This window comes from Calidris pugnax, unplaced genomic scaffold (genome assembly GCF_001431845.1).
Source record: "Calidris pugnax isolate Ruff unplaced genomic scaffold, ASM143184v1 scaffold289, whole genome shotgun sequence".
In the NCBI taxonomy this organism is placed as follows: Eukaryota; Metazoa; Chordata; class Aves; order Charadriiformes; family Scolopacidae; genus Calidris; species Calidris pugnax.
This window is the reverse complement of record NW_015091339.1, coordinates 266,658-279,720: the sequence shown is the minus strand read 5'-3', so window position 1 is coordinate 279,720 and position 13,063 is coordinate 266,658. Positions and strand designations below refer to the sequence as shown.

The window sequence follows — 13,063 nt, the reverse complement described above, 5'->3', positions numbered from 1 at the left end:
GGGGGGGTTACTTTTCGGGCTGAACAATTTACTTGGCGAGCCAACTGCTTTCCAGGTGCGGGGAGCTGGAGCCGCTCCAAACAGGGCGAAAGCCAGAAGATTCCTGAACACACGTTGGAGAACGGCCTTAGAAAGCAAAGAGCATCGCCATGAGAGGTCACCATGTGAAAACCTAGGGAGGGGAGGGGGGTTAATGCTGTAAAACCAGATTCCCAAATCCTTCCAGAGTTGGCAAAGTGGAGGGCAATTTTGGAGCACGAGTGACACCCATCACTCGTTTTTTATGGATCTCGCGGCTCCAGAGCTGAGCCCATGGGTGTGTATCTATGGATACGTACCCATGGGTGTGTATATCCATGGATATACGTGCACCTATAGCTTGAGCATGCCCAGCCCCTCTGCAGGAGGGGGTTTCTCCTGCATCCAGCCAGAGAAGTCGTGCAAGGAGGCGCAAAGAGGAGGAGAAACTCGCCTCGTCGCGGCATCCGATGTCGGCGGGCGGTTCCTTAGCAACCTTAACAAAAGAAAATGGATCGCCAGAGATGAAGAGGCTGGGCCGGTGTAATTTAGTAAATTTGATAATGATACAGCCCCTGAAACGGCCGCCGGCGCTGACAGCTGGGCCCCGGGCATCATCCAACGTCCTCCGGCAGATTGGAGCGGACAGGCTGTTCGGGAGGGAGCCGCCAAAAAGCCCCCCCAATCTTCTTTCCTGCCGGAGTCAAAAGCAACAAAAAAAAGTTCATCATCGCGTCACCGGCATGATTTGCGCTCGGCTAGGTTAATTAATTATGCGGTATTTTTAGAGCAGGAGTAATTTAGGCTCTGGCTGGACCTGAGCACCGGCAAGTCCATCTTGCAAAACCCTCCACCGCATCCTCCGTGCTCGGGCTCTGTGAGTGGCAGTGGAGGTTTGTGTGCTTCCCACAGCCCTTTTGGGTGATATCCATCGCTTTTCGGAGCAATAGTAATCAATATTGCAATATACACCATCTTGCCACTATCCCCTGCCCACTGCAAGGGTGGAACCGCAACCCAACAGCCACAACACCCTTGAGAAGGAGGGAATCTGTTGAAAAAGCCCGAAAAACCTTCTGTGGCAGGAAGGCAGCTCTGCCTATCTGAGCTGGGACAAGCAGGAGCAAAAGTGGGGATGGATTTGCCCCTGATGTCGTTGTTGTGTGGGTTAGGAGGAAAACCAAGGAGAAACTCTCCCCATCTAGAAGCTGGTGCTCCTGCAGGAGCTGCTTCAGGCTGTCCATCCTGCCCCATTTTGCACCCCAAACCACCCCAGTAAGTCCCATTTGATCCCTCAGCCTTCCTCTGGATGGCTCTTGCCTTGGGCATCCCTTAGCCCAGCACCTTGAGCCCCACTGGTGGGCCCTGCATCCCCCAGATGTGTCCCACCTGCCCCTCAAACCACCCCAAGCAAACCTCCCCATGGATCGTGAAGCCAAGGGCTCAACCCACAGCAAAGAAATGCTGGAGGACCGGTATAACCCATCTGTAGAGAAGCAACCATCACAATTCCTGAGCAATGTCTCTCCCACCCGCCTCGTCCAGCTGCTGCAGCCTCATCCTTGCTTATGGAGGCAGGAAAAAGGAGAAGCAGCTCTTTTTATACTTCACTCCATGGGGTATAAATAGATTTTATGTGTAGACCCACTGTCAGGATAAATGTCCCAAGGCCAGCGATGCTCCTGCACGAGGAACCAGGCTCCCGCTGCCTCCCTTTACATTTTTTGTTGATTTTAGGTGTTTCCTTCCAACTGGAGATGTGATGGCCAAGCATATACAGGTGAGTGTAAACACCTCTTTGGAGACGGGGTTGGAGGTGCAACAGAGGGAGAACAGATAAAAATATTGCAGCAAACACTTGGGGGACGACAATTTGGAGGATTTAAGATTATTTTTTCTTCTCCGTAGCTTTTTTCTTTTCTTCCTTTGGAGGGAAAACATCAAGAACCAAGCTTTATTTCATGCCTGAAGGCTGTCAATGGCGAAGTTGGTCTTTGGGTTCGGTCCAAGCGATTCTTGGAGAAGCATATGTAGTGATCTGCAAAATACCCCCAGCCCATTTTATCCCAAAGAGGTTTCCTGATATTACATTTGCATCAAAAGCTCAAAGCAGAGCTAATTAATTGCCAGGAACATGAAAGGCTGAAGGTGGAGTGGGTAACTGCTCATTACAGGCAGCGAAGTGCTTTGCATACGACCAGGGCTGTAAATCCCCTGTGACCTTGCAGCAGCAGCAGCAAGAGACTCGGGGCCGAAGAAGGTAAAAAAAAGGGGCAAGAAAGGCAAAAGAATAATTCAATCCCTTCAAAACTAACAAACTCTGTGTCCCCAGCTCCTCTCCTCTCTCTACCAAGGTTTTGGCCCAAAGCTTTCCAAGCTCTCAGCACCCACTATCTGGCTCCTCTGGAGAGACATGCAGGGACTTGCAGCTGCTCAGCTGTTGGAAGGAGTGAAAATCATCCCCAAAATGGGATTATGGGGAAGAGAAACCCACCAAAAACCAGCCTCAGGGGACAGGAAGGGCCATTCGCTTGTAGGGTTACGGAGAGATGGGCAATCTCATATCACAGCCTGGTCCTCCTCCCCCTGCAGCCTTAAAAATGCCAATTAAGTCTTAGAGATTGTCGAAGAAGGTGCGAAGCAAAGCAGAAAACTCCCTTCTGCCCCTCTACGGACCTACAGTGCATCAGTGTCCCAATCCTCTATGCAATTCAGGGGCTGGAAGCCGTAAAAAGGACCCCGAATCTCATTGCCTTTGCCTCCTCAGGCCAGGAAGAACTTCTCTGCTGGTATTTGGGACATGTGGGTTGGTTTTTTTTTTGCTTTCAAGGTGCAATAACGACCACGAGTCTCTGTGTCTTATTTTTCCCAGTAGCAGAGTGGTTGTAGTGATGAAACTTTAATAAGATCCTCTCCGGCTGCCCACATCTTGGCTTTAAATGATGATTCACGGGAGGAAATTGAGCTCGGCGGAGAGCGAGGGCAGGCTGCGGAGAGGTGGGAAGGTGTCCTGCTCCTGGAGAGACCGACGCACGAGGACACTCGTGACAAAGCCTGCATTTTTCCTAAGTTTGGTAATTTTCGGAGAAACTTTTGAGGAGTTTGAGCCCCCGCTGCTGCCAGCCAGCTCCCACGGGTGCCCCAAGGCTGCTCGTGGCGCAGCTCCATCCCTCCCCAGGGTCAGCTGGGGTTATTGTCATGCCGTGATATTTTAAGTTTTGCAGAAAAAAAAAAATCTCCTCTCGGATCCCCTGTGAAAGCAAACTGAAGCAGGGATCTGTGAGCCATGGTAGCCAGCTGATGATGGCTAAAACAGCTCAGTTTGCTCTTAAAGCAGAGTGATAGGGATGAACCAGGCAGTTTGACTTAGAGTCATAGAGTCATAGAGTTGTCCAGGCCGGAAGGGACCTCCAAAGGTCATCTAGTCCGACCTCCCCGCAGTCAGCAGGGACATCTCCAAATAGACCAGGTTGCCCAAGGCCTCGTCGAGCCTCTCCTTGAATATCTCCAGGGAAGGGGCCTCAACCACCTCCCTGGGCAACCTGTTCCAGTGCTCCACCACCCTCACAGTGAAGAACCCTCTCCTAATCTCCAGTCTAAATCTGTTCCCCTCCAGCTTGAAGCCATTGCCCCTCGTCCTGTCACTGCAGGCCTTTCTAAACAGGTTCTCCCCAGCCTTCCTGAAGGTCCCTTCAGGTACTGGAAGGCTGCTATTAGGTCTCCCCGGAGCCTCCTCTTCTCCAGGCTGAACAACCCCAGCTCCCTCAGCCTGTCCTCGTAGCAGAGGTGCTCCATCCCCCTGATCATCCTTGTGGCCCTCCTCTGGACCCTCTCCATCAGGTCCATGTCCTTCTTATATTGAGGGCACACAATACTTGTGCTGCACGCAAGACTTCTTTTGTCTTTCTTTCTTAGGCACTATCTTCTCTTTGCTGGTCTCCCCTAATAAAATCACCATGAAGACCCCATGGCTGGCGTGAGGATTTGCATCCCGAAAGGACGTTGTCCTGCACCAACCCTTTCCCAACAGCAAAGTGTTTTATGGGTAAATAAACCACAGAAATACACCCCAGCATCTGCTCAGGAGATGGAGGTGGGTTTCACCACCTGGATCTGGTGTTGATATGCCAGATGATGGGAAAGGCATTTGCCTCCAAGCTACAGCTTTGCCCTCAGGTGGTTTTTGTTGTCTGCAGGACAAAAATAAATAGATTTACATGGGTCATTCTGGCAGTAGGATTGACTTCTGAGGAGGACCCACGTATATACCCCATTCCTTAAAATGCAGCACGTCTTTAGGGTTGTTTTGATTGCTTTTCACCTTTGCAGCTATAGGGATGATCTGTCTCAAGCCTGGCTGCCCAGGAAAGCAGTTTGTTAAGCATTAAAGTCTCTCCTTGCCTTTCAGTCTTCTCTTGTGCCCCAGTCCCTTGAGATCTTTGGGATCCACTGCCACCCAATTCAGCCATGGGCTGAGGTTCAACGCCAACCATGAGAAGGCAGACCCACGGTGGAGGTGGGTAACTGCACTTGTCACCCTTCTGTGCCAGGCTACCACAGTAGCTGCAGACACTGAAGAGCCCAGGCAAGAGTTGGTACTGACCAACAACCCCTCAGGGTCCTACAGGACCTCCTGGCATGTGGGTCAGCCCTTTCCCAATATCCCCAAGTCATCTCATTGCAGTTAACAGCCAGGAAGGGCTGAACACCCCATTTCCAACCATCCAGAACATTCACAACCCACGGGGACAGCCTGAGATAATGGCAATGGATAAAAACTACACGCTCACATCTTTGCCCTCCATCACACATACTCTCCTCTCAACACCAGAAAAACTTCAGTGAGAGAGGACCACCACCCCACCACAAGGGACAGGACGGTTGCAGAGGTGGAACAACCATCACCTGTGTGGATGCAGCTAAACAGACCTTACCCCATTCCAACATATGGTCTTCATATAGTTTAATTCACTTTGGAGATGCACTGAAATAAGTTAAAAACCTCATCATCTCTGAGAGAGGGGGCTTTGGGAGAGCTTAATTAATCTACTTTGACATCACACCTTCCCCTAACCTACTTTCCCTTCCCCTAGTACCTGAATCACAGGTGGCCCGTGATTTTGGCAATAGCAGGGCTTCAGTTTTGGCCTGAAGACCTGAAACTCCTGGAGGTGATCAGGGAGACCAGGTCCTTGCATCAGAGGGCTGCACCAGGCCTTGATTTTTAGGGCACCAGTTTTGCCTGACCTTTGGGGCCCAGGGATGCCAAGCCCATGCTCCGTGCCAGAAGCAATAACCTTTCCACATCTTTCATATTCCTTGGCTGATCTCCTCTGAGCAGGTGACAACTGAGTCCAAAAGGTCACTGGAGATATTTTCAATGTTTGTCCCAGCCCTTTTAAAGTGCTTCACAACCCCAATGGGATTCAATGCCAAAGCAGGGATGGTGTCATCCACCTGCATTAAGGAAAGAGAGGAATCCATTTTCTAAGTGCCCAACACCTTTCATAAAGTACCCCTTGGCCAGATCAGCACCCAGAGGCTCCATCCCACATGTATTTCCATGCTCAACCCCCTTCTTCCATCCCCAGACCAACAAAATCAAGGAGGTGAGTCCCTAACCCTCTCTGAAGCATGTAGGGCTATCAGTGGTCGGAGCTAAACAGGGTCCAAAAGGTCTTCTGAGTTTTCTGCAAAGACTACAGTTAAAATCTGCAGCCCACGAGGAGCAAAAGAATGGAAAACACATCTCTCCAAGAAGGCACAATGGGAAAGAAATGCCGGCAAAGCCCTCACTGTCAACCATTCATCCATGGGTTGAGTCAAACCTGGATGGAGCTTAGCGCCACCAAAGGAATTCCATACATTTTCAAAAGCTTTAGATACCTTCTGCCAAGCTTCAGGCTTCTCCCTGTGATGTCACTTTTTCCACCAACACTAATTAAGCTGCCAGGTACTGGTGCTGACTTAAACCTTTCTTACCCTGTGGAGGTCAAGGAAAGGTGGGACACGATCCAAGCTGGGGGAAGCCGAAGGTTGCTGAGAATCAAACCTTTCTTACCCTGTGGAGGTCAAGGAAGGTGGGACATGATCCAAGCTGGGGGAAGCCAAAGGTTGCTGAGAACAAGCACTTGTGCATCTGCAACGAGCACAGGGGGAAATCATCTTTAATGGAGCTCCACTGGGGGGGATGGGTTGGAAATAGCTCTCATCTATTACTGCTTTCTTATTGCAGAGCATGAGTTCAGGGGTTTCATCAGCTCCAGGGACCATGCAGCCCTTGGAGAAAGCTGGTTCCTCTGCAACAGGTGAGCCCATGAGTGTTTGCCAGAGGGAGAGGAGCGAGAACTGAGGGCCAGGTGGTGATTTTCCTCACTCTTGCTGGGAAGAAGTCCCTCTAACTCAGCCAGCTCTTTGGGTTGAAGTCTGCAAGTGGGTTTGCTTGCCCAAAATTATGACCAAAAGCTCCAAAGATCTGCGTAACCAAACTGCCTTCCAGGTCTCGGTGAAGGAGGGGTAAAGAAAATACCAGTCCAGGAGATGAAAGAGGAGTGAATTGCTGGAGCGGTGGAATCCCATGTGTCTCAGCCAACAGCTGGAGGTGATTAAGGGGAAAACAGAGGACTGAAGCCAAAGGAGAACTCTCAGCATCACTGGTCACTGCCTCTCAGACAACAGACAGCATCTTCAGGGGCTGGGTGAGAAGTTCAAAGATGCTTATCCAAGAATATGCAGCCATGGCTCCTTTTCTCCAAAGGAGCCACTGTGACCATCACTGGTGTGTTCCAAGAGCAAGAACATCTCCCCATCCTAACTCAGAGCCCACCCAGGGTCACTGCTGGCTGCTGTTACCTTTTGGTGGGAGGCTCAGAGGGTTTTTCCCACCTTTGGTAGGATTTGTCCCTTCCCAGGGATAACTGCACCCCACCAACCCTTTGATAGAAGAAGGTGATGGTGACATTTCAAAGCAGGTTTCAGAGAGGAGCTCTGAGAAGCAGGCAGGGCTGAGAGGGTCCTGGGGCCACCAGAAGCCTCCAGCCCAGCTGCAAATCTGTGGTGGCCGTTGGAGGGACCCTCCACCAGAGACCTGACTCCTTTGGGTGTCTCAGCCTAGGACCACACGGATCAACCCACCAGAAGCCTCCAGCCCAGCTGCAAATCTGCAGTGACCATTGGAGGGACCCTCCACCAGAGACCTGACTCCTTTGGGTGTCTCAGCCTAGGACCACACGGATCAACCCCTGTTTCCAGCAGGGAGATCTCCATCCCCATCCTCTTTGTAGCACAAAGCACTTTTGCTTGCAAACTAGCACCATGGGGCATTGCAGGAGACCTATCTCTGACCACACTGAGACCAGAGTGGCCCTGGGGCCCCAGATTGGAGGATTTTCCAGCCTGGCTGCTGTCTTGGGACAATCTGACTTAATTCCGTTGGTGCCTTTGGGGAATTTGAACATTTTTTTTTCAAGATGCACACCATCCTTACCCCCCTCCTCTTCAAATGCTGCACCTGAGACCGTGCTAACCCCATCCTGAAAGAAGATCCCCCAAATTTCAATCTTCCAGAGGTTTCCCTGCCTGCCTGGGAGGAGAAACCCCCCCAGTGATGGGAAACCAGGCAGAGGGCAGAGCAGTGTGAGTGGGACAAGCCCGTACCCGCTGTGGGTGGGGGTTATGAGCCCTGTCCTGGGGCAAAACCCTGCCGAGATGTTGCTGCACCAGCCCCCTCTTCGAACAGAAACACATTAATTGGGATAACACTGTTAATCAATGCAGAAATCCCCAACGGGCATCCTCAGGAGGCATAAAAACCTTTTTGCATTTAAAATAACCCTTGCACTGGGTACCTGGCTACTTTTAGGAGCAGGGGAAAAACATGCCTGAGTGATTCTGAGAAGTCCCAGCATTGGTGACAACCCAGTTTTTGGGTGACTCTCACCAGGCTGTTGAGTTTGGATATCTCTTTTTTTTTTTATTTCCCCCCCCCCTTTTTTTTTTCCCCTCTGAATGGGGAGAGGCACCGCAGCCCCGTGACGTTGCCAGCTCCCTCTGATTTCATTTTAATGAAATCATGCCCAAACGAAGGCTCCACGTCTGGAGTTACGACTCAAACCCCGTGATCGCTCATTTTTATATATACACGAGGGAGGGGAAAAAGCGTTTCCATAGAGAGAAAAAAAACTATCACAGCCCTCTTAATAACAATAAAAGAAAAGAGAGGGTGCAGAAGTTCAGGGGGAACGCGCCTGATGCCTCTCTCCTCGGAGTGAGACCACAGCAACCCCTTCCCACCCCGACCGCCGCCGACTACCCAGGTGAGTGCCTGGATTTCATTTATTAACCAGCAACCGGCTTCATTTGCACAAACTTTAAATATTTCAGTGCTTTCCTTAGGAGATCAGATCCCACGTTTCTCTGCAAGAAAGGAGAAAGGCAGGAGAGGGAAAAGCAGTTCAAGATACTGTGTTAAAAGGCTCCCCCCACAAAGAAATATTGGGGGTTTTATTATTATAACAATTTTTGGAGGCAGATCAGGCTGGGCAGCACGGGTAGGGTTTGGAAATCTTGGGAAAAATCGAAAAGTGGGGAGACAAATAACTGCTGTCGTTACAGGGATGGGGAGGAGAGGAGGGCGCAGCCCCGTCCCCACAGGGGTAGCTTGAATTTTTGGAGCCCTGGGAATCAGCATCGTCGGGAAAGATTCATTGGGAAAGTGGAGGCGGCATCAGACAGAAAGAGTTTTAAAAAGTCTAGAGGTCTCATCCACAGCGTTATTTAGTTCCAGACTTACTTTTTGACGGGGGAAAATATTAGCTTAATCCAGTGCCTCTGCTGCCGAGCAGCCCGAGATATCCTTTGCTTTGTCCCCAGTTTGCTGGAGCTGCCTTGCCGGCACGATTTACTTTTCTCCGTTAAAGCCGAGAGGCAGATCTTCAGCTGATCCAGACGGTCCTGCCCTGGCTGTCACCAGCATCTCGATATAATGCCTGTAAAATTTGTCACGGGCATCCTGGTAATTTCCACCCTCAGCGAACAGACACCCGCAGGTCACCCTCCGGCAGTAGCAGATTTAACTCCGACTTCCTCAGATCCACCCCAGGTGGTTTTTCTTCTTTTCCTGTTTATTTTTTTAGAGGGGGGTGGGAGCAAAACCCAATTCCAGCTTGATTTCTGCTCCAAAAAAAAAAACCAAATCACAACACTTTTTAGCATGCCATGGCACAAAAACCCCATGCAAAAAAAAAACCCCAAAACCCCAAAATATCAGCTCATGTTGTCCGACGGCGCAGACGGACACTGCATTTTTTTTTTTTTTGCTGCTGCTTTGCCTTGATTTTGACTTTTTTTGCCAGGATATCCACCCCGCAGCCGAGGACCAGCAAAGGAGGTGCTGGGTGTGGATGTTTCAGCCCCGTTTCCCCCTCGCTCTGCCTTTCCCCTCGCTCGGCCGAGCTCCCCAAAGAGTTTTGCTGAGCAGAAAAAGCTGTTTCAGGCAGCGGTGAAATAGCTGTTGGGGAGAGGAGACGTGGAGATGCTGCTCCAGGAGCTCCGGAGAGGGCAGCGGCAGCTCAAAGCAGCTCAGTTTGCTGCCAGCAGCCCTGGCAAGGGCTTTTGGAGACCTTCTCATTCTCCATCCAGCAGCTCGGGGCCAAAGAGGGTCCCCCAGGAGAGCGGGGGCTGCAGGCAAGGGCAAGAAATTCAGTCATTTCTAAATTCATGCCCCATCCTGCTAACAGGGGCTGCAAGGGTTTTGCAGGGGTTTTTTTTGGGGGGGTGGGGGGGTGCTTCTTCTGGGGCTGAAAGGCAGCTGTAAAGGGTGAGGCATTGGGGTGGAAGAAAGATGTTTGTCCTGTTAAGCTTTTGTAAGGAAAAAAAAAAACAGTTCCAGGCTTTAAAAGCCAAAATTCCAGGCTTTAAATGTCTGATTTGGGACTGAAGGAAGGCGAGGTTTGGGATTTCCCCCCTCCATGGGGGTTGTGTGCCTCGGAAGGGTTCTCCTGCCCCAGTCCTGCAGGACAACTTTGCCAACACTGCTTGGGTCGTGTGGTGGCCGCTGCAGGTCCTTCTGGACATGGGGCAGAGTTAAGGGGATTTTTTTTGCCTGGGGGAGCTCTGTGGAGTGAGGCAAGGACATGGAAATCGAGGAGCTCCCTCAAATCCTGCCAGTACAACCTGCCCCCATCTCCCTTTCCAAGGGACAGCCGAGGGAGGCGTTAAGATGAGGGCAGTTTCAGGGACAATGGCAGAAGAACAGGTCCAGAGTGACAGCTCCTGGGGACATGGGGAGTTGATGTGATGTTGGATGGGTCTGAGGACATTTCCCCACCCAGCAGCCCCCCACGCAGCGAGGCATAGCCCCATCCCTAGTGGTAGCCCAAAGACACAGATGTCCATGGAGACTCTCAGGAGCCACCCTGTTCCACAATAGCTACCCAAGGACTTCCCCAGCCTCCTTGGCCCCTCCACACTCCTATCACCATGGGAAATAATCCAGCAACTCACAGCCCCAGACCAGTTCCAGGCATGGTCCCACACCCCTGGGGACTGTCCCCTGGCCAGGGCTTGCCGTGAGATGTGCTTGCCACAAGATGGGGCCCGAAGATTGGGAATGCCAGCACATCTCCCAGAGCTCAGAAAGCCCTTGTGCCCTCAGGGCTGGCCCTGGGAACACTTGTCTGCCCTCGACATGAGCAAAGACCCCCACTGGTACATCTCCTGTGGGCTTTTAGGTGGCATTTTTGGGCTGTCAGGTGGGTATACAGGGAGATGTGTAGCTTCCCGAAGAGACAGGACTCAGAGATGGAGAAGTTCACAGAGCAGGAGGGTTATCCTGGCCTCAAGTTGCGCCAGGGGAGGTTTAGATTGGATATTAGGAAACATTTCTTCATGGAAAGGGTTATCCAGCATTGGAATAGGCTGCCCAGAGAAGTGATTGAGGCACCATCCCTGGAGGTGTTCAAAAGACGGGTTGACATGGTCCTCAGGAATATGGTTTAGTAATTTTTTTATTGCTTATTTCTTATTTATTTTTTGTCAGGGTTAGGTTGATGGTTGGACTAGATGATCTTTAAGGTCCCTTCCAACCTAGACGATTCTATGATTCTATGATTCCAGGTCAGCAGTTGGTGGTAGAGCTGGTTACCCTGTGGAGGTGCTAGCAAGGTGGAGAGGGCTGCATGAGACCTGCAACGAGGTTGCCCCAGGCAGGGGGCATGGTAGAAACCAGCTCTCCTGCAGCAGGCACTTGTGTTTCGGCAAAGGAGTGGCCAAATACTCCCCTCCATGGAGGCTGCAGCCTTGCAAAGCACCTTAGACATCCCATCTCCCACCCAGCACCCCAAAACCAAGGGCTGGGGTGTCGCACCTTAGAGGAGGAGGCCCCAAGGCAACTCATTCCCATCTGCCCTAACCATTAGATGGGACCTGGGAGGTGAGCCCAGGAGCACGGGATGTGGGAGGATGCGGGGATGATGGTGCTCTGTCCCGGGCCCCGCGGGAAGCTCATGCCCATCTCTGCCCTCCCCTCACTCTCTCCACTGCACAGGCCACCGCAATGCCCAACACCAGGCTGCTGCTCCTCCTCACCCTCCTCTGCGCCGCCAAGACCGGCCAGGCTCTCCGCCTCTACAACGCTGCCTCCATCTTCAGCTGCCTCAACGCGGCCCTCGCCGAAGCCAGGAAGAGCCTCCCAGAGGAAAACGCCGTCTTGGACAAGCGTGGCTTCGACTCCCCATCGCCAGAGGAGGTGTCTGAGGAGGAGGAGGGGGAGGATGTGGTGGATGAAGAGATGGGGAAAAGGACGTTCCCGGGGGAAGGCCATTACAAATATGTCTCCCAGGCGCAGGTGAAGGGGAAGACCTACCAAAACCGGGCCAAGAGCGACCGCCGCACCAAGGTCACCCTCTCCCTCGACGTCCCCACCAACATCATGAACATCCTCTTCAACATCGCCAAAGCCAAGAACTTGCGGGCGAAGGCCGCTGCCAACGCGCATCTCATGGCCCAAATCGGGCGGCGGAAGTGACCCCCCGTGGGGCAGGGGGGACTCGGAGCAGGGCTGGCTGCGCAGGGCCACCACCCGCCCCCAGCCTGCCAGCCAGAGGGGACTGATGACCGTGTATGATATCAGTGTTGTATATTTTTGACCCATAGAGCTACCTAACTTTCATATCTCTTCTCCATCCTTCTCTCCTTCCCAATCTCCTCCGTTCCTCCTCCTGGAAATTTCCACACGCGGGGAAATGTCCGCAGCAGGGCAAGGGGACGTGCCGCCTCGGGAAGGTCCCTATTAAAGCTACAATCTCTTGAGTTTCTAATGGTTTGTTCTCCCATCACCTCCACAGAGGGTTCAGACAGGTTTGTCTGGGCCTGTAGCCTTTCCAAAACATCCCTTCAGCTCAACCTCATGGCCCTGTCCCCACCACGGTTCAGACCCTACTCCACCCCCATCCACAAGCTGTTCCTACACACAATCATCACTGCATTGGGAAGGGAAAAGCAAGACTGGTCAGGGGACTCCAGGGATCTCCCAATTTCTCCTCCTGGGGACAATTTAGGTTTTAAGGTTGTCTTGCAACCACCACTTTCCCCACCAGCACCTTCAGCAGTCGCAGCCGGGACAACATCAGGACCGTCCCTGTTCACCTCACTCTTTTCCACCTTCCAATGAGCCCCAGCTCACCAAGCTCCCATCCCTTCACCTTGGACTATTTACCCCTTCCTCTAAATCTCCCTTTTTCTTCACCTCCCAGCCCAGCTCCAACCGGAAACTCCATCTCTTGGCCTCCATTCCTGCATGTAGCAGGTGTAGGAAGTTGAGAGAAATTTGTCTCCTCCTTCCCCAGGAGATGTTTTCCAAGAGCAGCAAAGCACCTCTCACCAGCCCTGCGCAGGGCATAGCCTTGGGGAACACTCCAGGTGGGGCATTAAGATGGGCCACAGGTCTCCAGGTGAATGGTTGGCAAGTAGACCCACCAGCCATCTGCAGAGCCATATCTGCTGGTATCTCCTTTATACTCCACTGGGTACCCAGAGGAGGCTGAAT

The 13,063-nt window shown here is 52.1% G+C and overlaps 1 protein-coding gene across 1 annotated transcript; it reads left to right on the top strand.

The window, feature by feature from the left end:
- Positions 1-8,050: 8,050 nt before the first annotated feature.
- Positions 8,051-12,327, top strand: UCN3 (urocortin 3). The gene is made up of 2 exons (XM_014961002.1): positions 8,051-8,333; positions 11,564-12,327. The coding sequence occupies exon 2, from the start codon at positions 11,573-11,575 to the stop codon at positions 12,041-12,043; it is 471 nt and encodes a 156-aa protein (XP_014816488.1). The 5' UTR covers positions 8,051-8,333; positions 11,564-11,572; the 3' UTR covers positions 12,044-12,327.
- The last annotated feature ends 736 nt before the right edge of the window (positions 12,328-13,063 follow it).

Coding starts and splice junctions, on each gene's coding strand:
- UCN3 (XM_014961002.1), top strand. CDS start 11,573: ATGCCCAACACCAGGCTGCTGCTCCTCCTCACCCTCCTCTGCGCCGCC.